The 27,351-nt window shown below is 35.5% G+C and overlaps 1 protein-coding gene across 2 annotated transcripts in view; it reads right to left on the reverse strand.

Annotated features, from left to right (window-relative positions):
• Positions 1-27,351, reverse strand: part of LOC145673117 (uncharacterized) — a 107,480-nt gene that overhangs the window by 48,481 nt on the left and 31,648 nt on the right. Inside the window, exon 1 of one of the 2 annotated variants that reach the window (XM_081742500.1) lies at positions 9,269-10,551. The exons of the other annotated variant lie outside the window; for it this stretch is intronic. Coding sequence (XP_081598626.1) covers positions 9,269-9,614 — 346 coding nt within the window. The 5' untranslated portion in view covers positions 9,615-10,551. Of the gene's footprint in view, positions 1-9,268; positions 10,552-27,351 lie in introns of those variants that run through there. 2 annotated transcript variants of the gene reach the window in all.

Here is a 27,351-nt window from a genome sequence, read left to right on the forward strand (position 1 = left end):
GTATATATACACAGCATGTTCGAAAAAAAATACAACAAACTCTGAGAAATGACTCCACATACAAAAACATATTATATATATATATATATATATATACAGGGGTTGGACAAAAAAATCTAAAACGTTTGCAAAGTATGAAAATCATACCTAGTATGGTCCGGGGCCTCCAAAACAGCTTGGATCCGACGTGGAATGGACGTATACGGATCCTGAATCGTGGTCTGTGGAATTTTGTACCATTGTTCCTTCAAAACATGCTCCAGTTCCTTAAGGGATGCTAGTGGAGGGTAATGAGACCGAACACGCCTTTCTAACTCAGATCACAATGGCTCAATGATGTTCAGATCTGGTGATTGTGGGACCCAGGGGAGGTGTAATAGCTCCTGGTCATGCTACTCAAACGATGATTTCACCGTTTTTGCAGCGTGCCAGGGTGCCAAATCATCTTGCTAGATGCCATCACCATCAGGGAACAATATTTGGGCCATGGGTAGAACCTGGCCCCCCTAAATGGCCTCATACGCCTTAGCATTCATCATTCCATGCAGGGCTATGATGGGACCTGCAGCAAACCACGATATCACTGCCCATAGTGTAACAGAACCACCCCCATGCTTTACAGTTGGGAGCAGACAGTCTGTATCATAGGCCTGCGACGGTCTTCTCCATACATAAACATGACCGGAAGGTCGATTCATCGGACCTCATTACGTGTTTCCACTGCTCATGAGTCCACGCCTTGTGGTCCTTGCACCACTGGATACGCCTCTTCGCATTTACTGCTGTGACCAGGGATTTGGCGATAGCGGCCCTGCCATGAATTGTCATTTTATGAAGTTTTCGATGAAACCGGGTTCCTTAGGCCGGAATTGAGTTCAGAGGTAATTTTCATTGCAGTGGTCTTCTTTTTAGCTGCTACAAACTGTTTTAAAGCCCTCCGCTCCCTATTTGACAGGATTGTCTTTCGACCACCACTGTTGTGCTTTGCAGACGTCGTTTGCACACAGGGTGGAAAAAAATCATGATTTTTTTAATAAAAATCATTTTTGTTGATTTTTTTGATTTAAATCGATTTTTTTGATTTAAATCAAATCTTTCTCCTCGTATAATACAAGTCGCGAACTGGAGAAAAAACATTAGGAATTAATATTAAATGACAATTATGCCATTTAAGTGAAAGTATTTTGGTTTAATTTCGGATTAATCCTCAATCGTTAACCTATTTCAATCCGAAACAATATTTCTTAAGCATTAAGGAAAAAACGTACAGCAACGTTTATCAACATAACACTTTTCTTTTCACGAAAGTTCCTGATATTTGGCAGGAGTATATTTTTTAAAACATCGAAACTATCCAGCGGCACGAAATACATGTAAAGTACATAAATTTCGCCCAAAATTAACTGTATAACTCTATGGCCTATGGAACCCGGAGGTTCAATGCCGCGTTCACGGAAACGCTCCACTGACTTCTATCCTTAGCCAACTGGATCCAGTTTCTATTTTGTATTCCTATTTCTGCTGGATTCATCTTAATATTGTCATCCCATCTGCGCCTAGATCTTTCTAATGGTCGTTTTCCGATTGGTCTTCCAGTTAAGAATTTGAAAGTGTTCCTATTTTCTTCCATCCTGGCTACATGACCTGCCCACCTGAGTCTCCTAGACTTGATGACTCTAGCAATGTTTGATAAACCGTAAAAATTAAGTAATTCCTCGTTATGAAGTTTCCCCCATTCCCGCTTCTCTTGGGTCTGAATATTCGTCTAAATGTCGTCAGGATCTTGTTCTCAAATACTTTCAGTCTACGTTCTTCCCTCATAGTAAGCGACCATGTTTCACAACCATACAGAAGCAGGGTGTCTACCAGTCAGGGAAAGTCAGGGAATTTGCAGGGTCAGGGAAAATGTCAGGGAATTTCATTGTGTATCAGGAAAAAATCTTTCCCAGGCTGTGAGGGGTGAAGAAATGCCACTAAAATAGTCATAAATTACAGGTAAATGAATAGGTTCGTTTGTACGTCTGTACAATATTGTATAAGCATATAAACAATGGTGAAAACTTACAGTTCACTTTAAATATAAGTTGGGGGCGCGGTGGCTCACTGGTAGAGCGTTCACCTCTGGTGCTTGGGTTCCCTGGTTAGATCCCAGCTTGCACCGTGTGAACTTTGTGGTGGACAAACACCGTGGTCGTGGGTTTTCTCGGAGTTCTCCCGTTTCCTCCCGCTTTCTTCATTTCATTCATTACTCATCATCACCGTCTTCTTTAGCCTAACTGTCATAATCGTAGGACGTAAAACTGAAAGATTTCATTTTCATGATTTAAATATAAGTTACTTTTCATGAGTTACTAAGAAAAAAAGAATGACAGAGTCAGGGAAAATTATAATTTTGTCAGGGAAACTCAGGGAATTTGATTATGCTTCCTTCTAGACACCCTGAGAACAACAAGCATATATATTTTAATCTTCAAATTCCTGGACAGAATTCGTGACGACAAGAGATTTTGAACTGAATAATAACACGAATTCTCTGCTTTTAGTCGACATTTAATTTCTTTGTAGATATCGTTTTCGTCTGTTTCAAATATTGATCCTAGATATTTGAAAGAATCCACTTTATCAAAAGTATTATTCGATATTTTAACACATCCACAATTTGCCGTATTACGATCCCGAGGAACTTCGTTCTATGTATTTAGTACATAAATTTCGCCTAAAGTTTTATTTATTTATTTATTTATTGTTTCGGAAAGGGGATCGGGCCCCTCTAAATACGCCCCTATTATCTGGAAACAAACAAATAGACGTGGAAATAAAAGAATTTTTGTCTTAAATGTCGATGATGATTTCTCCGTTGGAATAGTTAACGATTTAAAAACCCTATGTTACGAAGAGAAGAAAGCAGGATTCTCCCGTTACCCGTTCAAAACGGGATTTTCCCTAATCATCCTCTGCATGATACTCGTTTTCATACTGTGTTGTACATACATTGGAGCAGTGGCGTATTTAGGGGGGGCTTCAGGGCTTAATCCCCCCCGAAATCTAATTTACTATAGTAAAGTATATGAAATATCTTGCAGAATATTCACATTTTCAGGCAAAGCCCCCCCAAAAGTTAGCAAAGCCCCTCCCGAAACAAAATCGTAAATACGCCACTGCATTGGAGTCTCATTGTATTATGAATATTATCTTCCATAATCGTAATAACAGAACAGAAACGGGGTTTTACTTATTTTCACTTTAAATTAATTTATTTCGAAATTTGATTTAAATCAACGATTTTTATTTAAAAAATCAAGTGATTTAAATCTTGATTAAAATCGTGATTTAAATCAGACTGATTTAAATCAATCCACCCTGTTTGCACATGAATTGTGTATGTCCTCGTGACATTGGGCACAGTGCCTTTCGATACCCTTACAATGTTCGCCACTGTTGCCACTGAAGCTCCAACCAGACGGGCACCAACTATCATGCCTCTTTGGAAGTCTGTCAGGTCGCCCATTTTACCGCACCACTTTCACACCACGGTACTCATATGTGAACTGGTTACTCCTGACGGAAGAGGAAGGTCCGCATGACACATTGTAAACAAAAAAGGATCGGCAACCGCAACCCGCGTTGTACAGTGGAGGGCCAAACTTACGTGTCCTTTATGAAGTGTTTTTAGATTTTTTTGTCTACCTCTGTATATATATATATATATATATATATATATATATATATATATATATATATATATATATATATATATATATATATATATATATATATACCATATATACGAATGTGGTTGCACAAATGCGAAATATTTTGGAGTTATATCCCACACCGTTGAAAGTTGGTCAGATTGATAAAATAAAAGTCATAATTCGAGATCCAAATGTCGGATCAAGGTCGGGTAATTTGACCCTATTTTATATTAGTAGAAGTGCCCCGCTTCGCACGAGAAGAATAATGTTCATGCGTAATATATGAAAATAAAGAACTGAGTAGAATAAATAAAGACAAGCAACGTCATCGGTGTTGTCCCAGTCAGAAAATAAAGAACTAAAAGGAATAAATAATGATGATCAATGCCTTTGGGGTTGCCCCTGTTAATTCCCGGGCCAGCTCGCAGGCACGTTCTTGACTAAACTTGGGTTTAAATTTCATCTGGAATATCACAAATCAACTTAGCGAACCCTTAAAATTATGAAGCGGTCATTTCAAACTTTTTATTTTCACCCATCTGACCCCCTGTGCCGATGGGAGCTGAACTTGGACCTAGATAGCACAAAAAGCGTCACTATTCATCTCAGCGACCCCCGAATTCGATACTAATATCAGTCATTTTGGATTATTTTTACACGTCACCCCTTCCCAACAGCCATAAATGCTAGGGATGTCTAACCCCCACAATATTTTCTTCCAGATTGTAAGTCATATGTCCACTTGTTTTAAAAATAAGATTACATACCGGGTTTAATCTTCGTAACACGAGGCGCTCATGAGATAATATATATTTTGGCATACATTTTAACTATCACTTCTCCATTGAATCTCCTCCTCCTCCCTTAAAATGTGCATCAGAAAATACTCAATAGCCTACAGCCTCATCAATACAGTTACTTTAAAGTACGCTAAGCAAACGGTGCGGATTTGTATATCGGACAAACACACACAAAAAAACAACATTTTTATCTATCTATCTATCTATCTATCTATCTATCTATCTATATATATATATATATATATATATATATATATATATATATATATATATATATATATATATATATATATATAACAAGAATTTTAGGAATGATAACAAAAATGGATTAAAAGATCCATCTTGACCAATAATTAGTTTTTGGATCAGGGTCCAAAAACTTTTGAACGACCTCTAAATCGAGTTTTCGTATTGTTTACGGAATAAGCACATCATAATGAGTTAAGTGATAATTTGGGTTTGGCTACACTATATGAAGTTCTCCAGATATAAGGTTTACAAGAACTTTTTGATTGAAATATATTGGAACTTTTGATCCAAAAATGAAAGTGACTATGTTTGTGACTTAATAACTCTTGAACCACCCGATTAATCTCGATCATATATTCAACATAGATGAGGTTCGGGTCTCTGAGAAGGTATTATCATTTCAGTTTGATGGTGCAACTTTGGGAGGAGAGAGGAATATATATATATATATATATATATATATATATATATATATATATATATATATATATATATATATATATATATATATATATCGAAAATGACCGATGTTAGTGTCGAATTCATAGTTTTTTTTTTGGGTCCCTCTGTTGTTTGGTGCCCTTTATGTCTAAAATGAAACGTATTCTCTGCTAGTATACACGATAAAATTAATACACCAGCGGATATGGAGTAAGGAATGTGATAAGGCTAGCATAGAAAGAAACTATTCATGAGGTATTTTACAGAGGAACATTGATAAATCAGAAGCTGTAAAATAGTACACACTCCATATCCACTGATAGAGATTGCAATACTGCTCAAAATGACATACTTGTGGGAATTTCTAAAAGTGGTTGTTGTTTCTATAACATTAGAGAAATAGTTTTTATTTGTCGTAATTACAAGTTTTCGCAACTATATAATTATACGCAAGGTTACAAACTTTACAAATCTTTATCATATATCCGGAACTGTTTCAGATATCAAACTCCTGTAAACGACATTATTATCTTTACGCATATTAAAATTACTGAAAACCATCTACGGGATAGGATGTAATATCTATCTATTATCTTTTTTTAAATAGTCTGTTGAAAGTAACTACGAACGAATTTATTCGAAATACATCATATTATAATAAATTATAGTACTCAACGCAAGTGAAATGGAAATGGCAATGCAAAACAAATTTGGATGTTTGTGATAGTGTAGAGTCCCTAGTTTATAAAAAACTGAATAATGAATGTAAAATTGTAAGTTTTCGTTTAACATGTAGATTTGAAATATATAATAACATAATCTAATTTTTAAAAAAATACAACTTTACGTTGGAAAAAATGAAATCTTTTGAGTTTTACGTCCCACGACTATGCCGGTTAGGCTAAAGGAGACGGTGATGATGAGAAATGAATGAAATGATGGAATAAAGAAAATGAGAGGAAACGGGAGAACCCCGAGGAAACCCACGCACACGGTTTGTCCTCCAGAAAGTTCACTTGGCGCGTGCTGGGATCGAAGTAGCGACCCCATGCACCAGAGGTGAACGCTCTACCACTGAGCCACCGCGGCCCCAACTTTACGTTGGGTCGTTGTTAATATGGTGATGTTACGGAGTATGTTGACAGTCCCGCAGTCGATATCCACATCGTACAAAATTTCAGTGTTTTTTTTATTTATTAGTTTAAGAGCTCCAAAAGCATTTCAAGATAAATGGTTCGTCCTGTAAATCGATACTACAATAGAATAATGAAATCTTTTGCTTTCTTTTAGTTTTCCTTCTACAGAAAATCATCCTTCCATCGAGACCATCTTCATCCATAACGATTGTCTCTTCTCTTCCTCTATCCCAGAATACTTTGTTGGAATCAAAGAATCAACCTAAAATCACTCCTACCTTTCCATACCATGCATTTCTTTTTAACCCTAAGTGAAATTGGTCGCTTAATGGATTTTATACAGGAACGCCCCCTCAAAGCTTCATAATTCGATACATATTTGTGCTTTCTAAATAAAATTATACTCGTTAGCAGAGTAATAATTGATGTAAACATAACGATTTGATCTTACACTTCATCTGTACTCTTTCTTTCCTTACAAAAACAATTTAGTTTTATAATTTTCCTGAGAATATGGGTGACAGTACTTAACAATTACTCATCAACTTTTCGGGTGCAGAATAACACAACTCCAAAGGTACATAAACATAGTGCCTTGTAGTGTTGGAGCCCTCCAAACAAAAACTTTATGGGAACGTGCCTGGTTGTATACTTATACAAACATTCATATACTAGTATTAGTTACATCTCTTTTCAATCCTAACAACTTCCAGTTTGGAACTTATAGGCGTGTACGGTAGAGCGTTTTGTGCATTCGAGGGATTCGCTTGAGGAGGGAGTTTCTCACAACGTAACTTTAATGCGACCAACATAAAATCCTCACCCAGGCGATTTGATGCTACGCTGTCTATCAATCAGAAGCTTCTATCAGTCACTTGCTTGCACCATTCATACAAAGAAAATAAGAACGATTTTCTGATTCTTTTCTTAATGGTGACAGAAATTTATTAGTAAGTGGCAATTCTTGAGGGAAGTCATATTGGTAACAAATTTTATCACTTATCAGCTACGGGGGAAAAATCTTTGTGCTGATACAGAAGAATTTATATTAGTTAAGTTTTCTTCCCTTAGCTTCTCGAAATAAAATTTAAACTTTTGTTCATGTAACTTCTCGAGTTTCCAGACATCCGTCTAAGAAGGAGCTGAATGGTGAATCTCCTTTGTTAAGGGAACCGGTTCGTTTTTGATCTTTTAAAGCTTAAAATTGAGCTCCCTCGTTGCTAAGCCGTTAGCATACGCACAGGGGCGTCATTTCAGACTTCGCTTGAGGGGGCAAGAGCATCACCGACATAAGATTTTCATGTTTTGTACTAGTATATTAGTAGACAATCGATTTAAGTATATGTATTCCTCAAACTCTTAGGAGGGCAATTGCCCCTCCTGCCCTCCCCCCTAAATGACGCCCCTGCATACGCACCTTTGGCACACTCGCTCCTGAAAGGGGCGCTAAACTCAAAACCAATTCAAAAACCTTAAAAACAGGAGTGTCCATCCTCCCCAAACGATTGGGCGCAATCTGCCAAGTTTATTTCCCCCCAAAATTACCACTCTGACCATAAATTTATCATTCTGCCCCAAAATACCTTTCTCCCCCCCCACACACACACCAATTTACCATTCTTCAGTTTAATTGTACCAGTTTCAATGAAAAATTATGCCCCCCCAATATCCTCGTGGGCACAATCTTCGTGGGGTAGGTCTGTGGGGTACCTATGTTTAAAAATAATTCAATTTGTGGAAAATTTCAAAATTTCATAGTAGGCCTACTATTTAAGAAAATAGTGTCATCTTCGAAGCTAAAATAAGTTATATCAGACACAGAAAAGCAGTCTCATTTTTAAGGAATACTCTTCTCCTACAAACTTTAAAAATTACAAAATAATGTCTCACATCTTTATACATATATCTGCAACCCTGAATAAGAGACAATATTTTCATTAATAAAATTTCTGACAATAGATACGAGAAACAGAGTCAATGTTGATAAAGTGATAGCAGAACAAAATATGGAATAGTGGTAATGATGATGACAGTCTGTTACACGTTTGCGTGCTACAATGTAGAACGAGTTTTTAAGTAACAAGAAGGTTATAATCGAAGTAGCTCAAAGTAACAAGAAATGACATTAAACTTTCTTTCTTTTGGTGAGTCACAAGTAGAGATAATTCACTCTTTGTAGCCCCGTGTAGCGTAATCGCTAACATTGTTCTCGTCTTTGGTGCAAACGGTCAAGGGTTCGATTTCCGATGGGGACACTCGGTCGAAAAGGTGTACGTTTTTTTCAGTCCAGCCATCCTGAGTGAGTTTTTTTTAAAGATTTTTCTCATTCATACCAGGCAAATGCCGGAATGGTACCTAACATAATGGTCGAAGGCAACTTCCTTCCCCATTCCTTTCTTCCTCTCCAATTCCCCGGCTGTCATCCCTCATATAAGACGGGCTAACATGGCCATAGATGGCAAAAGCCCAGAATTCTAATTCTCTCTTTGTATACATTTTGTTAATAAATAGTTCTTTTGTCTCATGCAATATAGGAACTAGTTACTGTAAACAAACTTAAGTATAGACAATTGCCGAGTGAAGCACTTACCAACTCTAGTGCGTGGAGTCCCTGGTTCGATCCCCGATCAAGTAAGTTTGTGGTGGACAACATCGTGTCTGTGAGTTTTCTCGGGGTACTCCCGTTTCCTTCCACTTTCTCATTCCACCAATTCTTTCATCATCATTCACTTATTTTAATCATCGTCTCTCTCAGCCTGACACGCATAAACATGGGACGTTAAACTCAAAAAAATTAACTTCATTTCAATTCCTGAGTGAAGTGACAGCTTCTGGTTCACATATTTTTGAATTTTACTTTTGCTCTTCGCACTACAATTTCATCTAATCTAAGTGTAACTGTCAAATTAATGGCAATTAAGTGAAAGAATAACACTAATATTTTTACCTTGATCTAGTTGTGTCCTAAGAGAAGTCACTTGATCTTTGATGTCTATAAACAACCACATAACACTTGCTGTGGCCACTATGCACGCAAAAATAAGGCATGCGGTGCATGCTCGAAGCACGGAATTGCAGGCTCGACGCACAAAACCTCGACTCGGTCCGCGTTTTGATAGCGCCACAGAATATTCATCCGGATCCGTCGAATCGGAATTCAAAACGTGAAGAAGATCCTGAGAACTGGAGGGCTTTTTTCGACACTTTCCGTTCGCAACCAATGCGTCTAATTCCTTGCGTTTCTTCATTTTCTTGCCGGTTCGAAGTGGAACATTCACTTGAACTGATTCCATAGTTTGCACGCCCACCCATTCACAATTACCAATCACCTCGTTTGCATACACAAAATAGGCGTGAAACGTGGTTTCATTGCTTTCTTTGCTTTCCAAGCACGATAACAGTAACGATCGGACACAGTTTAATTATTTCCCACCACAAAATACAAAACATTGAGAAAAAAATGTTCACGTCACAATGACGTCAGAATTCCGTACTAGTCATTCCGAAGCATAACTTTAGTTCAATATTTACTTTTGTTTTTTTCATTCTTTGATCGTTTTGGAGATGAACAAAGCAGATGATTTTTTTTTCTCAAAACAACGGTTGTTTTCCTCCCTCACAAAATAATCTGTTTGATACTTGCGTCTTATCTTAACGTTTTTCTGTGTCGTAATAGCCACCTGTCACGCACAGCAACTAACAGCATTGGCCTGATTACAATTCATTCATTGAATACCAATTTATGACGCGTCACTTCACTTAATTCTGTTCAACCAACATTAATGTAATTCCACTTTTTAAGAGCTTCGGAACCACTCAAGTTTTAATTCCATATCAACTGTTCTTTTCTTGCTTTGTATATGCCACACTGGCACTGACTATTTTTTTCTTCTTCAAAAACAATTTATACATAACATATAAAACGTTTATGAGTCATATCTGTATTGACTAATAACAAAAATATATACCACTACAACTACAAACAATCCACAATCACAATATGAATAGGAACTGTAGTGTGCTCGATGTATTTGTATGGCTCAAAGCAAAAATAAAGTCACCGCAACTATTTTCTTCTAGTTATGGATCTTGCATCTGCTGAATTGGCCTTTCGGGCTCGTCTATCTATAAATACAAGGTCACATGTCTGGAAGGTCATTTCTAACTCTAGGTCACACTTTCCTGATCAGCAACCTCTCCCCTCGCCTAAATGCAGACAAGCCCGCTTCACACGCGCTGAATGATCGATCTCAATATTTCACCAAGAGTCCGGTAGATGTCTCCCACCTAGTGTTGCTGTCGTGATCTGTAACTTCTCGCTTCTTTGTTTTCTTTCCTTTAGCCGTGCTTGTTAATGGCATTCAAGGAGAATACACAATACCTATATTATCTCACATGACAAGATTGCGAAGGTCATTATGCGACACAGCTAGACAACGTAAATAAGAACGAATATAATCCTGCTCTGTATTTCTTAACCTATTTGGTTGAGCTATCTCCTTGCTTCCATCTTCGGATATCCAAAGTCAATTAGTAATCCGTATTTTTAGTCTACATGCTATACATGTCTAATAATTACGAACAATCAAACGGAGAGTTCAAAGGCGTAACAAAGGGGGATTCCCAGTTTCAGACCTTTATTCCGTATCATAACGATAAATATTACAAATAACACTCTGGAAACAAAAATATACTTGAAAATTTTATATATATATATATATATATATATATATATATATATATATATATATATATATATATATATATATAGCTACGGCATAGAGCTTTTGAGTTTGTGTATATATGTTTTTTTTTTTTTTTTTTTTTACATTTTTATACAATACTAGGGTTTAGAGCTGCCAACTCTAGAAAATTAAAAAAAAAAAAAAAAACGGTACCCCTTCAAAATTCCCTATGGAGTCAATCCATTCTAAGTGATCAAGCATGTGCCGCTCGACCATCTCCAAAAAATCTAATTTTTTCATGAATGTTTATACTATATCAGTGTACTTCAAAACCATTATCATTGGATTTTTAAAACATCTCCTATAGAGATGCAAAAAAGCCGGCTTTTTTGAATCGATGGTTTTTTGCACATAAAAAGCCGGCTTTTTTTGGGGAAAAAACGAGAATTTAGGAAATTTTAGCTTTTTTCATTTTCATGATTTTTCTATTTGAATAGCTTTCTTATAGTATACTCTAAAGTTAAATAAGATTTCATTACCTAAATACCACATTTCGCTCTGGAATTCACCATCATGAGCACATGTTTTATAAATTAAACATACAGTACGTAGTATTTGAGGGCAATTGTAGAGGATATTTAACTTTATTTTAACTTCTGAGTTATCGACATTTTTTTCTTCTCTACGTCATTTCTGTTTTAGTCATCCGTGTTTTACTTCTTAGAGATTAGTAGGCCTATTCTAGCTTCTCTCACATAAGTTAAGCTATGTTTTTTCAATATATCCGTCAGAGCGTACGTTTGTCAGTATATCTGTCAGAGCGTACTTCCACATTATTGTTATACTGTAGCTGTGTAATGATTTGGCAATAATCTTCCGGATACAACCTTGAATACAGTTTTATGGAAATAATCAGTAGCGGGTGTGATAAGACAGCGAGTCACAACTAGACGAAAGAAACGAGCTTGAGAGCCTTGACTGGACTAACCATTCATCCTACTTTATTTTACTTCACAACGAGTTTCCAGTTGAATTTATGAACAAAACACCTCCTAGAATATGACGTCATTTTTTAATACTTTTAACTCCTGCTCAAAAACACAAAACACGCTGTTGTGTGTGTTATGGTATACTTAAGGAGTAACTATTCCCAAAGTTTCAGATTTTCTTATCCACGCCCATTGAAGATATTGGACAGTGAAATATGCCGAATTGGCATAATTCCCCAACTTTACGATTTTTTTCAGGCCTTTGCGAGCAGCTACAGGTCTGCAATTTTTTGTGTATAAACTTATGACCCCGTATTACATGCACACACAAATTCAGACCTCTACGTCAGTTTTTTCCTCTTCCCAAACGTGTCTTCAATGTCCAAAAATGTTGCTACTGTAGGCCCTAATTTCACCCCATTCAAGTGGTTTTAGGCAAAAATGTTAAGAGATCAAAATTCTAGCTCTGCACAAGTTGGAGAAGCCCAACGATTTTCAATTTGCTAGGACAAATACATGCTAAGATATTCAAAGCAACATAAACACCTAAAATCGAGAAAACGAAAAATGGCGGCAGTCGCTGAGTCGCCATTTAATGTTGTAAACAATAATTAATTGTGGTTTTGAAGTACTCTTATATCGACAACATTTCTGAACAAATTAGATTTTTCTTTGAAAAGATCGAGCGGTAATTTTTATTTTCTCTCGATCACTTAGCATGGATTGACCCTATGATGTAGTTCTAAGTGTGAAGCAGTCTTCCTTTCAGAAAAAAAAATCCGGAGAGGCACATTTAGTATTCGGAGGGGAACATATTTTCACACGGTACTATTCTGTTCATTATTATATTATAGACGTATTATTTTGGTTTCCTCCGGGAGCACTCTCAGAGCTGCAGGGGGAAAGTGTCCCTCCCAAAAAAAACATGTCTGGAAGAAACACTGGTGTGAAGTATCTGTTCGGACTCGGCCCATCCAGGGGAAGAAATGTACTATCGTGAACAAAAGAGCATTAGCACCTGTATTCTGCATATTCTTAGTACATTCACTAATAAGCTTAATAGATACATTGCGCTATGTGAGAAACTGAAATCGGTATTGATGATTTCATTATATTTACCAGTAACTGCCACTTCTTTAAAATTATCGAAACAGATGAACAAAAGTATACTAATCTTTACGTGACACTTTTGGATTTGGAAAATGAAATTTATTCTTTAAACTTATACTTTAACTACAACGAGATCTCGGAAACTACAGGCTTCAGAAAGATGACGTTTTCACTGATCAATTGCAAATTTTGCATAGATTGTCCCGTTCTAATTGAATATTTACAAACCATGGCCATTATTTCTTTATTACATTTTTACGGGTACACTGGAAGTGTTGAAATTTAAAAAAAAAAACCTAAAACATCATATCCTACGCATTATACGCTCCAACACCACATTGTTGTATATAAAGGTTGTATATGTATCAGGCGTTTGTTTCATGGATAAATAATAATGAAGGAAAGATAACCATTTACCCAGTCTAAGATGAATTATTATTTTAGGAGTGTCTTGCCCAATGAACGTCATATATAAGTTACATTATAATTAATTGTGCATGTAATATATTTGCTTATTACACACTGCATGAAAGAAGAAAGAAAACACTGACCATACATGAATTAGAAACTTCAACCGGAAGAAGGCTCAAATCTTGCAAACTGTGCGAAATATTGAAAAAAAATAATCGAAAAAATCTCCCCTTTATAGTACCCTTTGCCGATTTTTATCACGACGTCTTTAACTTTTGTCTGTAAAGGGACATGTATAAATGTTGTGAGGAATGGCAAGGAGAAACATGCTCATATGTGAATGATGCGCTGTGTAGAGAGCGCAGGTTCAGCTATTTATCTATTAAAATGCAACAATATCAATTAAGAGCAACTGAGCTCCAACCTATAACTTTAGTTTTCAAACCTTTGATTTGTTAGCGTACGCTCCTGTGGCATGGGATACCCGGGTTCGATTCCCGGCGGAGTTCATGTGGTTCGGATTCCACGTTAATCAGTAGGTCCACGTCTCATATAGCCTCGCTGCTGAACGGGACGTTAAACTCAAAATCAACTCAACTCAAACCTTTGATTTACGGTTATTTGTGATTTCACGTTTACAACAAAGACAAATATTTTTAAGAAGGTGTACTTTAAATAAATTACATAAAGAGATCTTTTTCACAAAGTTTATCCTTTTAAATTATTGTTCAAAGCCTTTCCATTTTAATAAGCCTTCTAAGAAATAAATGCAAAAGAAGTTGTGCTGCCATCTTTGAAGTTTTTTAAACTATACGTTTGTGGACGTTTATATGTATGTGACAAATCTTTTCGAGAGATCTCGGAAACTACAGGCTCTAGAAAGATGACGTTTTCACTGATCGATTCCAAATTTTGCGTATATTGTCCAGGCCTAACTCAATATTTAAAAAAAAAAAAAAAAAAAAAAAAAACATGGCCATTATTTATTTATTACATTTTTACGGGTACACTGGAAGTGTTGAAATTAAAAAAAAAAAAAACTAGAGCATCATATCCTACCTATTATACATTCCAACATCTTATAATTGTATATAGGGGCTGCATATCTTTCAGGTGTTTGTTTCACGGCTAAATTATAATTAAAAACGAAGGATAACCATTATTCCAGTTTAAGTTGAATCTTTATTGCTTGGAGTGTTTTGCCCAATGAACACCATATATCATTGACATTATAATTGATTGTCTGCGTAATGTATTAGTTTATTTTTAAATGTATAAAACGATAATCATGCCTGTTGTTCTGTATGGTTAAGAAATATGGTCTCTTACTCGGAACGAAGAACATAGATTGAAATGTATTTGAAAACAAGATCCTGAGACGAATATTCGGACCCAAGAGAAACGGGAATAGGGAATGGCGGAATCTTCATAACGAGGAACTACATAATTTATACGGTTTATCCAACATTGTTAGGGTCATCAAATCTAGGAGGCTCAGGTGGGCAGGTCTTGTAGCCAGGATGGAAGAAAGTAGGAACGCTTTCAAAATCTTAACTGGAAGACCAGCCGGAAGACGTAGGCGCAGATGGGAGGACGATATTAAGATGGATCTCGCAGAAATAGGAATACAAAGTAGAAACTGGATCCAATTGGCTAAGGATAAAAGTGAGTGGAGAGCTTTTGTGAACGCAACATTGAACCTCCGGGTTCCATAGGTCATGGAGTTACTTAGTTTATGTATTTGCTTATTACATACTACATGCAAGAAGAAAGAAAACACAGATCATACATGAATTAAAAACTCCAACCGGAAGTAGGCTCAAATCTTGCAAACGGTACGATATTGAAAAAGTAACCGAAAAAATCTCCCATTTACGGTATCTCTTGCCGATTTTTACCAAGACTTCTTTCACTTGTGTCTGTAAAGGAACATGCCCAGATGTGAGGAATAACAAGGAGATTCATGCTCATATATGAATGATACGCTGTGTAAAGAGCACAGGTTTAGCTAGTCTATATATTAAAATGCTAAGTTTATATGTTTGTCTCCAAAGAAAAGTTCATATGTTTGTCTCCAATCCTTTCGACAATGAGATCTCGAAAACCACAAGTGCTAGAAACGTGCCGTTTTCGCTGGTCGATTCCAAATTTTGTGTAGATTGTCCAGTTCTAATTGAATATTTAGAAAAAAAAACATGACCTTTATATCTATATTACATTTTTTTACGGGTACAATGGAAATGTTGAAATTTTAAAGCATCATATCCTACGAGTTATACATTCCAACACACCACAATTGTATACAGGGGTTGTATATCTATCAGGCGTTTTGTTTCATGGCCAAATTATGAAAGAGGAAGGATAACCATTTCTTTAGTATCCTTGACGATTTTTATCAAGACGTCTTTCACTTGTGTCTGTAAAGGGACAAGTACAGATGTTCTGAAGAAACACAAGGAGATTCATGCTCATACGTGAAAGATGCGCTTTTGTATTTTAGAAAGTGCAGGTTCAGCTAGTATAAATTAAAATTTCCTTAATTTTATATTGGTATTAACAGAATATATATATATATATATATATATATATATATATATATATATATATATATATATATATATATATATATATATATATATATATATATATATATATATATATATTCAAAAAATAATTTAGCGTTATTAAGAGTATTTTACCACATAATGGTATATCTATTAGAATTTGTATAATCTTTACCCTATTAAATTATAAATAATCCATTTTTTATATAATTATATTTGTTTGAGATTCTCAACTATAGTCTGTAATATGCAATTCGTTTGATTTTTTCTTTTTTCTTTCTTTTTGGTCTAATGTTCAATTTACGAGACCTCGAGAACAATAGCTGAGTAACGCTGCTTTAGGAGGGTAGTCTTCGAACTAATTTTAAAAAAATACAACTGATGTATGGACGCATAAAATTCCCCCTCTTTTACACACACACACAATAATTCAGCTTATGCTACTGCGAGAGTTCAACTTTAAAAAATCGCCAAATATGCAAAAAGCGTCAAATATGCGAGAACAGCAAAAGTATGCACAAGCAATTTTAAAAGAAAATTCTCATTGACATGACATTTGACAGTAATTTTCGATTGAATGAGTCGATTTAAGCGAATTTATTATTATAAATTAAAGTGAAAGCTATTACAGATAGAGAACTGGTAAACGAAAGAAACAACCTATTTTTCCTACCACTACATCTCAGTTGAGAACTCGGTAAAATTCATAAACTTAACTAGCTCAGTCATAAAAATAAAATCGTACATTTGACTTATTTTCATGTAATTTAGGAACCAAAAGTCGGACGACAATAATGTTCCACAAACTTGTATAGCAGATAAAGGTATCCACTATACCAAGTTTTATCCAGATACATTTGGTGTTTGTCGCATTTATACAATATATAATATTTTTGACTGATTTTTTTCTTTAGAGAAAATCGAATGAAAAGTTTGAGACTGGATCGACATTTTCAGCCTGAATTTCATGTGGATCCCAGGTTAAATTATTCAAGTACTATTGACAATGGTACGTTAAAACCATTTTAAATTACAAAAGTGCTACTTCATAGGCTTTATTTAGTACGGAAGACCGATCAATCTCTGGTTAAAGTATGTTTACTTTGGACCATATGACAAGCGGTCAGATCACGTTTCTTACATTCTTAACGATGTTGGATACATGCGCTATTTTTATTTAGAAGTCTATTGATTTATATAAGAAAATGTTCCTCTTTTTTCTATGGAATTAACTGGAATTTTAATGAAGTGATTTTACTGGTATTTTCTTCAAGTTTCGTTAAATGTCCCTTGCTTTGTAAAAATGAATTTGCTAATATTACTTACGTGAAATTTGACATTTATAACTAACTAAATCTATGGCCTATGGAGCTCAAAGGTTCAATGCCGGGTTCACAAAAACTCTCCATTGACTTCTCTCCTTAACCAACTGGATCTAGTTTCTACTTTGTATTCCTTTTTCTGCGAGATTCATCTTAATATTGTTCTCCCATCTGCGCCTAGGTCTTCCTAATGATCGTTTTCCGATTGGATTTCCAGATAAAACGTTGAAAGCGTTCCTACTTTCTTCCATTCTAGCTACATGACCCGCCCACCTAAGCCTCCTAAGACTTGATGATTCTAATGTTTGGTAAACTGTATAAATTATGTACTTCCTCGTTATGAAGTTTCCACCATTCCCGTTCCTCTTGGGTCCGAATATTAGTCTCAGGATCTTATTCCCAGATACTTTCAATCTACGTTCTTCCCTCCAAATAAGGAAGTATGTTTCGCAACCATACAGGACAAGAGGCATGAATTATCGTTTTATAAATTTTAAGTTTCAAATTTCTCGACAGAATTCGCGACGACAAAAGATTTCGAACTGAATAATAATGAGCATTAACAATAAACTTACATATGAAAGAGATATTTAAATAATTTGAAGGAATCAGTAAAACCAAACTATCAAAATTCCTTTCCTTTTTTTCCCCTAAAACTTCCTCATGTACAGTGTGTTAATCAAGTCCGTATCAACAATTTGGGACAACATCCTCTTCGCTATATGGTTAGCGTGCGTGCATTCGAAGCGGGAAACCCGGGTTCGATTCCCGGTGGGATCTCATGTGGTTCAGATCCCAAGTTATGCTGTAGATTCACGTCTCATAATTTATAGCACCGATGCTACACGCTATATATATATATATATATATATATATATATATATATATATATATATATATATATATTAACAGGACGCATAACTCTAAATCAACCAACCATACACTTGAGAGGCGATTCTGCACACAAAATACGCAAAGAATGTTCATATGAACATACGTCCTAAACCGCATACTTTCGAGCGAGAGGTTTCCGAATATGTGAAAAAAGAAAACATGCACAATGATTTTGCAAGGGATTCCCAAAAAGTCTCTGAAGTTAAAGTGGGTTGAAATAAGTATGGAAGGAAGTAAATATTATTAGGAAATAGGAATTTGTTATCGACAAGTGGATTCTGCAATCAGATTTAACATGGCGGGAGTTTTAGATGTTATGCGTGGTTTCATAATCAGGGGAAAAAATGAAATGAAATGAAATCTTTGAGTTTTACGTCCCACGGTTATACCGGTTAGGGTAAAGGAGACGGTGATAATGAGTAATGAATGAAATGGTGGAATGAAGAGTGGGAGGAAACGGGAGAACCCCGAGAAAACCCACGCACACGGTGTTTGTCCACCACAAAATTCACTTGGCGGGAGCTGAGATCGAACCCGGGACCCCAAGCACCAGAGGTGAGCGCTCTACCACTGAGCCACCGTGGCCCCAACATAATCAGAGGAAGAACTATGTAAAAATTAGTAATGGGCACGAACACCGGTTTGTGGAAAAAACAAAACCGGTCAAAAACCTGGTTTTCAAAGCCAAATCGGTTTCGCTTTTAAATTCGATTTGATATTTCCAGAACTCCTTGTTTCTTCGCTAATTTATTTGGAAATAAACTATAAGAGCAAGACAGGGTACCATTTTTGGCGAAAATCGCACTGATATATAAAGCACACAGTCATATAAAATCACATGAAATTATAGAAAAAAGTCACGTAATTCAGCCGGCATCCAAGCTAATATAAAAATTCTTCCGACAAACCTTTATTCAATAAATAATAATGATAATAATAATTGAAAATATATCGTAGAAAGTTACAAAATAGATTACGCCCTTCCAAATATATTAGGAAGTTCCAAGTTAAACAGACTTCAATCCACTGGAAAAAAATGTAAATAAAAGAATGGAAAAGGAACCATATTATAAGTTACTAAGATTGAGATTACACGTGTACAACGCAGCTGACCCCTACTCAATTGTACAAAATTAGTAGAGGAGATAACTACAAAATTAGTAGAGGAGATTAGTACAAAATTAGTAGAGGATCCTAACTGTTGGTGTAATGAGGCGATTGATAACGTACACCACGTTACATTCTAATGTGACGTGAAAAAATAGTTTGCTAGAACTTCTGCAGAAAGGCTCCTTGCTACGTCATGATGATGAATCTTGTGACATTGTTGATGACGAACAAATGTCTACTTTCGTGCGATTCTTGCATACTGAAAGTAAAACATTTAGGGAAGAATTGCTAGCAATATTGCCGTTTAAGGCATGATTTGTGGAGAAGATACATTCAAGACTTTTGATTACTTCATGACAAAATCAAACATTAGCCTAATTACGATAATGATGTCTCTTCAAATGACGGGGCCCCAGCGATGATCAGCAAAGAAAAGGGACTAGTAAAGAGAATCAAGGATAAAATGCTGAACTACTACCTTATCAGTGCATAATTCACGAGACAGTCCTTCGTGGAAAACTTAGTGCCACTCTGATAGAAGTCATAGACAGCTTGATCAAGTTGATCAATTTTATGAGGTTTCGTTCTGCTCTTCAGGACAGACAGTTCAAAGAATTTCTATCTGAGTGTGATTCGGTGCATTCTGACTTTTGCAATACAACAATATTCGTTGGCTAAGTAAAGGTAAACTGATTGATCGTTTTTGGCAAATAAAAGAAGTGCCTCCTTCTTCCACAACTTGGATACACAAGATATAAGGCAGCATCTGGAGTTCCTAGCAAATAAACGCAGTATGCTAGCTATGACTTTCCTGAAAGACATTCTGAAACATTTGAATGCGTTCAATACCGAGCTACAAGGAAATGGAAAATTCGCACCTAAAGTTACTTACTGACCCCTACTTTAATCAATACTCCATACCAACACGAATGTACGGCTTTTGGAATCGTGTTCGATTACAAACGGGGATTACTGATCCTAAACTGAGAAATACATAACCCGAGATATTTGTGTACTTCATTTGTAATTCTGTTTGTGTTGCTCAAGTATAAGAATGCTACTACATTACAGAGGAACTAAGTTGATAGAATAACTTCGTTTGAAAAAAATATTTCGTCTGCAGTATGTTACTTTCCACTTCTCACACGCTGATTGAACGAGTGAATTCAAGTTGATGCCCCTTCTTATCTCCCAAGTTGGTGGGCGTTTTGGTACTCCAAGTGAATTTCTCCTCAGCTGATAACACTATAATTATTTATTCGATACTGGACATTTTAGCACGAATCAAATACATTTTTATTGTAGGCAAGTTCTGTTACCAGATCGATTTGACTATCTAGTTGGGGATATTGTTTCTTCTAAAGAATTTTTTGAACAAAAAATTTGATCAAGATTTCTAAAGAACAACCATACTGTAGGCCTATATTTATTAAAGTCTGTGTGTGTTTCACTGGATGTGGAAAAGGAATATTGTAGTACTATATATAATAATTTTGCTTCAAGATACTGTATATTGTGTATAAGATAGTCACATACATGTTCCTTTTTTTTGGGGGGGGGGGGATTAAGTCGTAGCAATATTTTAAGAAATGCTGTGGCTTCTATTTCTAAGTATTTTTTCTGTGATTTCAATTTAACCTAGTTAGGACCTAAATATTTAATCATTTTAGATTGATTTCATAATCATTAATTCGTATCAGAATTATATATCATTTCCTTGAAAAGTCTGTAATATTCGTCTCAAGTTATAGATAATCCATTTGTTTTGTATTACAGTTTAAGAAAATGTTTTTTTTTTTTCTTGTCATACTATTTTTGTAGAAATTATGAGGTCATCTGCGTAAATAAGTGTATTAATCTGTATAACATGTAGGCTATATATTGAATAATGTTGGATTAGGAGCAATTTGCTTCCTGTGTAACTCCTCTGGGTGTTTGACGACGATTATTTACTTTGTTTCAAACATAATATATAAATTAAAGCTGTATTAATAAACAAGTAACTATGTAGTTGTTCATTAGGGCGTGTCATTTTTGAGGGTGAAATATACTTTTTGCAATTTTTCATGATGAGGGGTCTTAAAAGTATGTTTTTAGGTATGAGAAATTCAAATCCGTACTTAGTTTTGTGATTAAATAAATTCTAGCTAGGTAAATCAAGATTTGAATATAGCACAAGAGCAGTTTTCGGAATTTCATACTGAAATACTTTCGAGAATGCCATGCAATGCTATAAAATAAATTATTTTTCCGTATGAAACATTTTATTAATTATCAAACATATTAATAATGCTAGAGGTACAGTAAGAAAGAGTATATAACCAATACTTTGAGAAAACACTCAATAAAATTTCTTCATACATAGACCTACGTACTGAAATACTGTATTTAAACTTTATATTATTGCATTGCAGTTACTAAGAACAGAAAGCATTATTTTGGTTACGTACTATTATACTTTATAATTGTTTTAGTAAAAACATGTAACATTCTCCATGTTTGAAGTGTGTAGCTTCTGTTACAAATTTTCAGAAACACATTTTTTCATTGAGTTTAAAAATACCTTACTCAACCACATTGACGAACTACTAATTTTCAATTATAATGAATTATTTTGTAACTGCTGCATCATACAGTTTATACACTTCTTACATACTACTATAGTATTACTATATATACGTATATGCTACGTCTGTGTTACATTTTGTGATAAAGCTGTAATTGTTTTACTTAATATAAATTCAAAAAACAGCAACAAGTGAGCAATACTATTAACGCACAAGTTACTCACAAAACAAGTTTCATTATGTTCTGTTTTGATTCATTTTTGGTCATCATCTGTGGACTTGCTTCTTGAACTATCATGTATCCCTGACGTTTCCCATGCGTATAGACTATTGCTGCTGTCTCTGTGACTTGTTTCATACACCTTTCTATAGATTGAGCGTGATTTAGCCACTGTGGTACTTTCATCGGAACGTCTACAAATTTCTTTACTACTACTGTTGAAAGTTTTCATGTCAAGGCGGGTTCATAAACACCTTTAGACCAGTCGATCATCTCTAGCACGAACGAGGCGTTGGGGTCGATAGCAGGCGTTTTCCTTGGACTTACAGAGAGATTTTCTTGTACTGCCTCATTTCTCAAGTTAAGTATCTTTTGAAGTACAGCATCCACAACAATCTTCTTCTGCATATTAAGTCACTGCAGTTGAAACAAGATGTGGCGTGGCCCTTTTTCCCAGCAATGCTTGACTTTGATGTTGAACACGCAGGATAATAGACACTAACAATCAGTGGCGTGCCGTGACTTTTCTCACAGGGGACTAGGTTCGAAGAGAATGTGTGCTGTAGAGTGGAGGTCCTGAGTAATATTGTTGACACCAAATAACACAATTTATATGTTTCTGTAAACGCTTCTTGAACCAAGCCTCTTTCTTTCAAGAAATGGATAATTTCAGTCACAGTTTTATTTGAAAAATCTAAGAGTCTGTAAACCTATATTATTCACTCCGCAAATTGTTAAAATTAAAATAAAAAAAAAACTCCCGTAAATTGATTTAAGGGCCAAAAACAAGCAATCAGGAAATCGAGATTTCAAGCACTGAAAATTCTTTAAATCTAACAGCTCAAGAAATTGTAACTCACTGAGATCTTGAAATCACAGTATCAATAATGTCATTGAAGAGACGCACGTATTTAATTTCTGAATCTGTTGAGTCATCTACTTTACGTCTTTTATTAGAACGTTCCCATTGTCATCCAATTCTACTTTTCTATAAATCTTAAAAATCGTTTCTTGCATTTCTAAATTGAGATACCATCTTTTGTACTTTCTGGATGCAATATTTCACATCCAAGGTTTTACTTTAAAGAATGTTGAATAGTATATCCGTGTGCGAAAAAAAATGACAAAACTTTTAGTAGAAATGCAAAATCGAAATCCTTCAATGATAACTCACACATTTTTTTCTTTTTTTTCTTTTTTGTAGTCTTGAAAGCTTCGGTGTCGCAATTATCTGAATCTTCTACAATGTTCTTAGAACACCGTAAGAGTTCTATTTGATTTTCATTTACTGCATTCACAATTTTGGAATTGTAATTCCATCTTATAGTGACAACCGTTGGAAATCGCTTAGTTACTTCTGATTCAGCAAGCGCATTACAGCGTTTCGATGAATATTAAAAGAAATTTGGAATGCCACTTATTCTAAAATATATTGGAAAGCATGCTCACTTAGTGCAGTCGCAGTGCAATCATTAGTAACATCTGCAAAACAAACAAATCTTTCATGAATTGCCGTCTTTCACGTACCGATTGAATGTTGAGAGATCTTTGCAATGTCCGTAGTTTTGTCCAACGTTATTGCTGTAAGAAGTGTGTTGTTTATTTCTGACTTAATTTTATCCAGAATTACTCACCAACACATTTAATAATATAATTCTGAATTCTGCTTGATGTTCCTTTAAACACTCCCATGCTGTGAAGATGAGAAGTCAACATGGGCGCCCCAACGAAAGGGCAGGGTGGGGCCCGGACCTTCCTCTGGCTCACGAAAATGTATACGTAATACGGGAAACCACGTACATTAAATACCAGAAACACCAGACGCAACATAGCAACCATGGAGATGGGCCCCTCCCTAGAAAAATTTCTTCAGGCGCCCCTGCAAGTCCATTTAGTGTCGTATTTAGTAAGTAACTGAATTACTTCAATATAATTTCCCTAATTGACAGAATCTTCCTGTTTGTTATGACTTCTAAATGACAGCTCTTGTTTAGCCATAAAACAAGAGGAATAAATCAATCGGTTCATTAGTTCCCGGTTTGAATCAACTTCTGCATTGCTTGCTCAATTGAAAATCAATTCTGGTTTCCCGAAAGTTTTCAATTTAGTTATTGTGGACAGGTATGAATAACATTTTTCTTGGCGCAACTTGGGTTTGTGAAAATTGTTCATGTCACAAAAGCCATCATTCTTCCACACGTCCTTTTCTATGTGGAACAGAATACAAGGCCAGCAATTCAGTTTGTTTCTTGTCTTACATGCAGTTAACTATTTCGAACAAGCAAAATAATCCGTTTTGATATCATGTATATAATCTTTCATTTTTGTCTAAATGGAAATGCTTGGAGTTATTCTACCACTGGTTATTATTTGTTGCTTTTCTTGAAAATTAAGGAATCCAATTGATACCATGAATAATTGGTCCAGAATACAACACTGAAACGGCCGATTCCCACCCCTACTGTCCCCTATACCAATTGAAGTAATATCACTGCTTGCGCCATCGCTTTGCTGCAAGGGACTCGATTTCTCAAACGAGTCCCCTTCCATATTTTATTCTTTGAGTCATTTTCAAAATATATTGATAATCTAAAAAGTTCACACTTCATTAGATCTCTTAAAGTGTCAAGGTTAATACTGTAAATTTAATTGCGTTAAAACTATTAACTGTAAAAAGCAAACGAGCATTAAATTCGCTTACGACAGAACGCCCGTGCTTAGAGCTTAGACAACATAATATGAGGACTAGCTGGCTGGACCCTGTTCCCTTCCCCGAGAAAAGCCGATTAAAACCCGAGCGTTTCCGATCTCTACTTCGCTGTCGCACCCAGCACACGGGCGCTGACTATAGTTGTGCCAGAACAATTGAAATAGTGTTATTTTACGAAAATAGAGAAATACAAACAATGTTTTCGTTTTCTTTGGTATATATTTATCACAAAATACTTTAATTAAAACGCCAGGGGACTAGCCTAGTCCCCTAGTCCCCTTGACGGCACGCCGCTGCTAACAATGTATTTCACTATCTGCCTAAGACTTATGAGATATTTGACGTCCATCTTAAATGACTGACTGGACCAATTTCAAGAAGCCCCAGATCCCATGGAGGTTTTGCAGTGAGTAAGGCCTGTGTAACCTGATATCCGTATGCTTGATCTGTAGATAAATCTTTTACGATATTTTCACTCAGCGCAATAAGAGACTCTTCAATTGGGTTTTTGCTATGAAGGATCGATTTCAAGTCCAGTAACTGCGTCTAGCGTATCTCCAATAGTACCTTTCCACTGATTGCTAGACAAAATTATGCCATCCAATGTTATGATTAAGTGTCGCAAAGGTAAACCGCTGGTGTGAAGAGCACACACTAACCAATTTAGCTTACGACCGAGTTTGACTTCTACCCAATGCATAGTACGACCTTCCCAACCAGTGTTGACGTTAGTAGAATCGCCTCCAATTGCTTGTAAGATTTTATCAATGCCCTTCTAAAATCTTCAAGATTATCAGCAAAAATTTCAGCTTGCTTTTTATTATCACAATCTTTCTGAGGAGTGAAATGATAAAGATAACGTCCACCTGGCTCGCTGTAAACAGAATAGTGTTGTTGTCATATAATCCCAGGAACTGGTGATTTGAATTTTCTGCTACCAACATAATGTTCGTAATATATTCACGGCCGTCAAAGAAGATGCAGTCGATTATACCTTGCTGACAGATCTCATCAAATTCTTGGTCCACGGATTTCATTATTTTTTTCTTGTGCTCTCTTCACTTTATTGTGATCAATCACAAGCCTTTGGTCTTTGTCGGTCATCAAGCCAACATCCATAAGGGCGGCAGTAGATATGGCAGCTGTAGCACGCAAGCCGACATCATACCAAATGCTCTGCATGACAACATAGCTTAATGATGGGAAGTTCAGAGGGTAACAATTCACTGCCGGTTCCAATCAAATTACTCATAAAGTACGGGACAAGAATAAACGTCCAAAAATACCATTAAAACTAATGGCATTTTGGTCGTTTATTCTTGTCCCGTACTTTATGTGTAAATATATTACGTTTTATTTTTGTCTTAGAAGTCATTGTAAAGAAACATCAAGAAACCACGATGTTAATATAAGGACTAGTTGAAAAAGTTTACACACTCAAATTTGAAGCTCTCAAGCTTATACCCTTGGAGTTATTATTATAATAAATGTGAAAACTTTAGCACCCGTTTAAAATTGAAAATGTATCTAATTTAATAATTGTAGAATATAAATTTGACATAATATTAAAACTGTAACTCAGCAATGTGCAAATAGATAAAACTAATCTTAACAAGCATGTATTTCTGCTCAATAAATGAAATACAATGCTGGCGCCATCTATGAACAACAAAAGTAAATTTGTAAAAAAAGAACGAAAATGACAAAACTTTGGACTGATATTTACCTAGCAAAACAACATTATATCGAATTTGTAAATATATGCTTCGAAATACAATGTCAAGTCTCAACTTTTTAGCACCCCTCATTTTAGGATTTTGAAAATTGAAAAAATTGACACGCCCTATTGTTCATTATTGGAAGATAGTTTGCGTGAATGGTTGAAGTTGAAAATTGCTCACTGTATTAAGTACCGGTAATTGATTTTCAAGTGAATGAGAAACACCATGTAACTAGGATTGTGAAACGATGTTTTGTGTATTTATGAAATAAAAATATCTGGTGATAAAGTTACACGTGTATGTGAGAACAAACATGTCTTTATTCTCTAAACAGTTCCAACAAACTATTCCGATGATATTCGTCCTAATTAAAGTTCTGAGACTGAACTGAAAGCAAGGCTAGGGACAAGCGGCATTGATGTATTTGGAGACATAAATCCTAAATACTAAATACAGCATGTACGGCATAAAAATAATTTATTATAGGTAATTTAAACCCATAAATTTGGTTCGTTCCCCGTATATCCGCAGAACAAAATTCAAACCCGGGCAAGAGATCTGGGAAGCTTCGTCCTAATATTTATTTGGTTTATGTTAAGCTTTCGTCTTAAGCACCATCTTAAAGCTCTATAGTAAATCTCTTACATATGAATTTTAGCTAACTTTGAAAATTCATACCACGATGAGATCGAGACAGAAACTGCTTTAAGTGTTATCGCACTTTTTT

The sequence above is a fragment of the Thermobia domestica genome, chromosome 16, assembly GCF_964235325.1.
Source record: "Thermobia domestica chromosome 16, izTheDome1.hap1.1, whole genome shotgun sequence".
In the NCBI taxonomy this organism is placed as follows: domain Eukaryota; kingdom Metazoa; phylum Arthropoda; class Insecta; order Zygentoma; family Lepismatidae; genus Thermobia; species Thermobia domestica.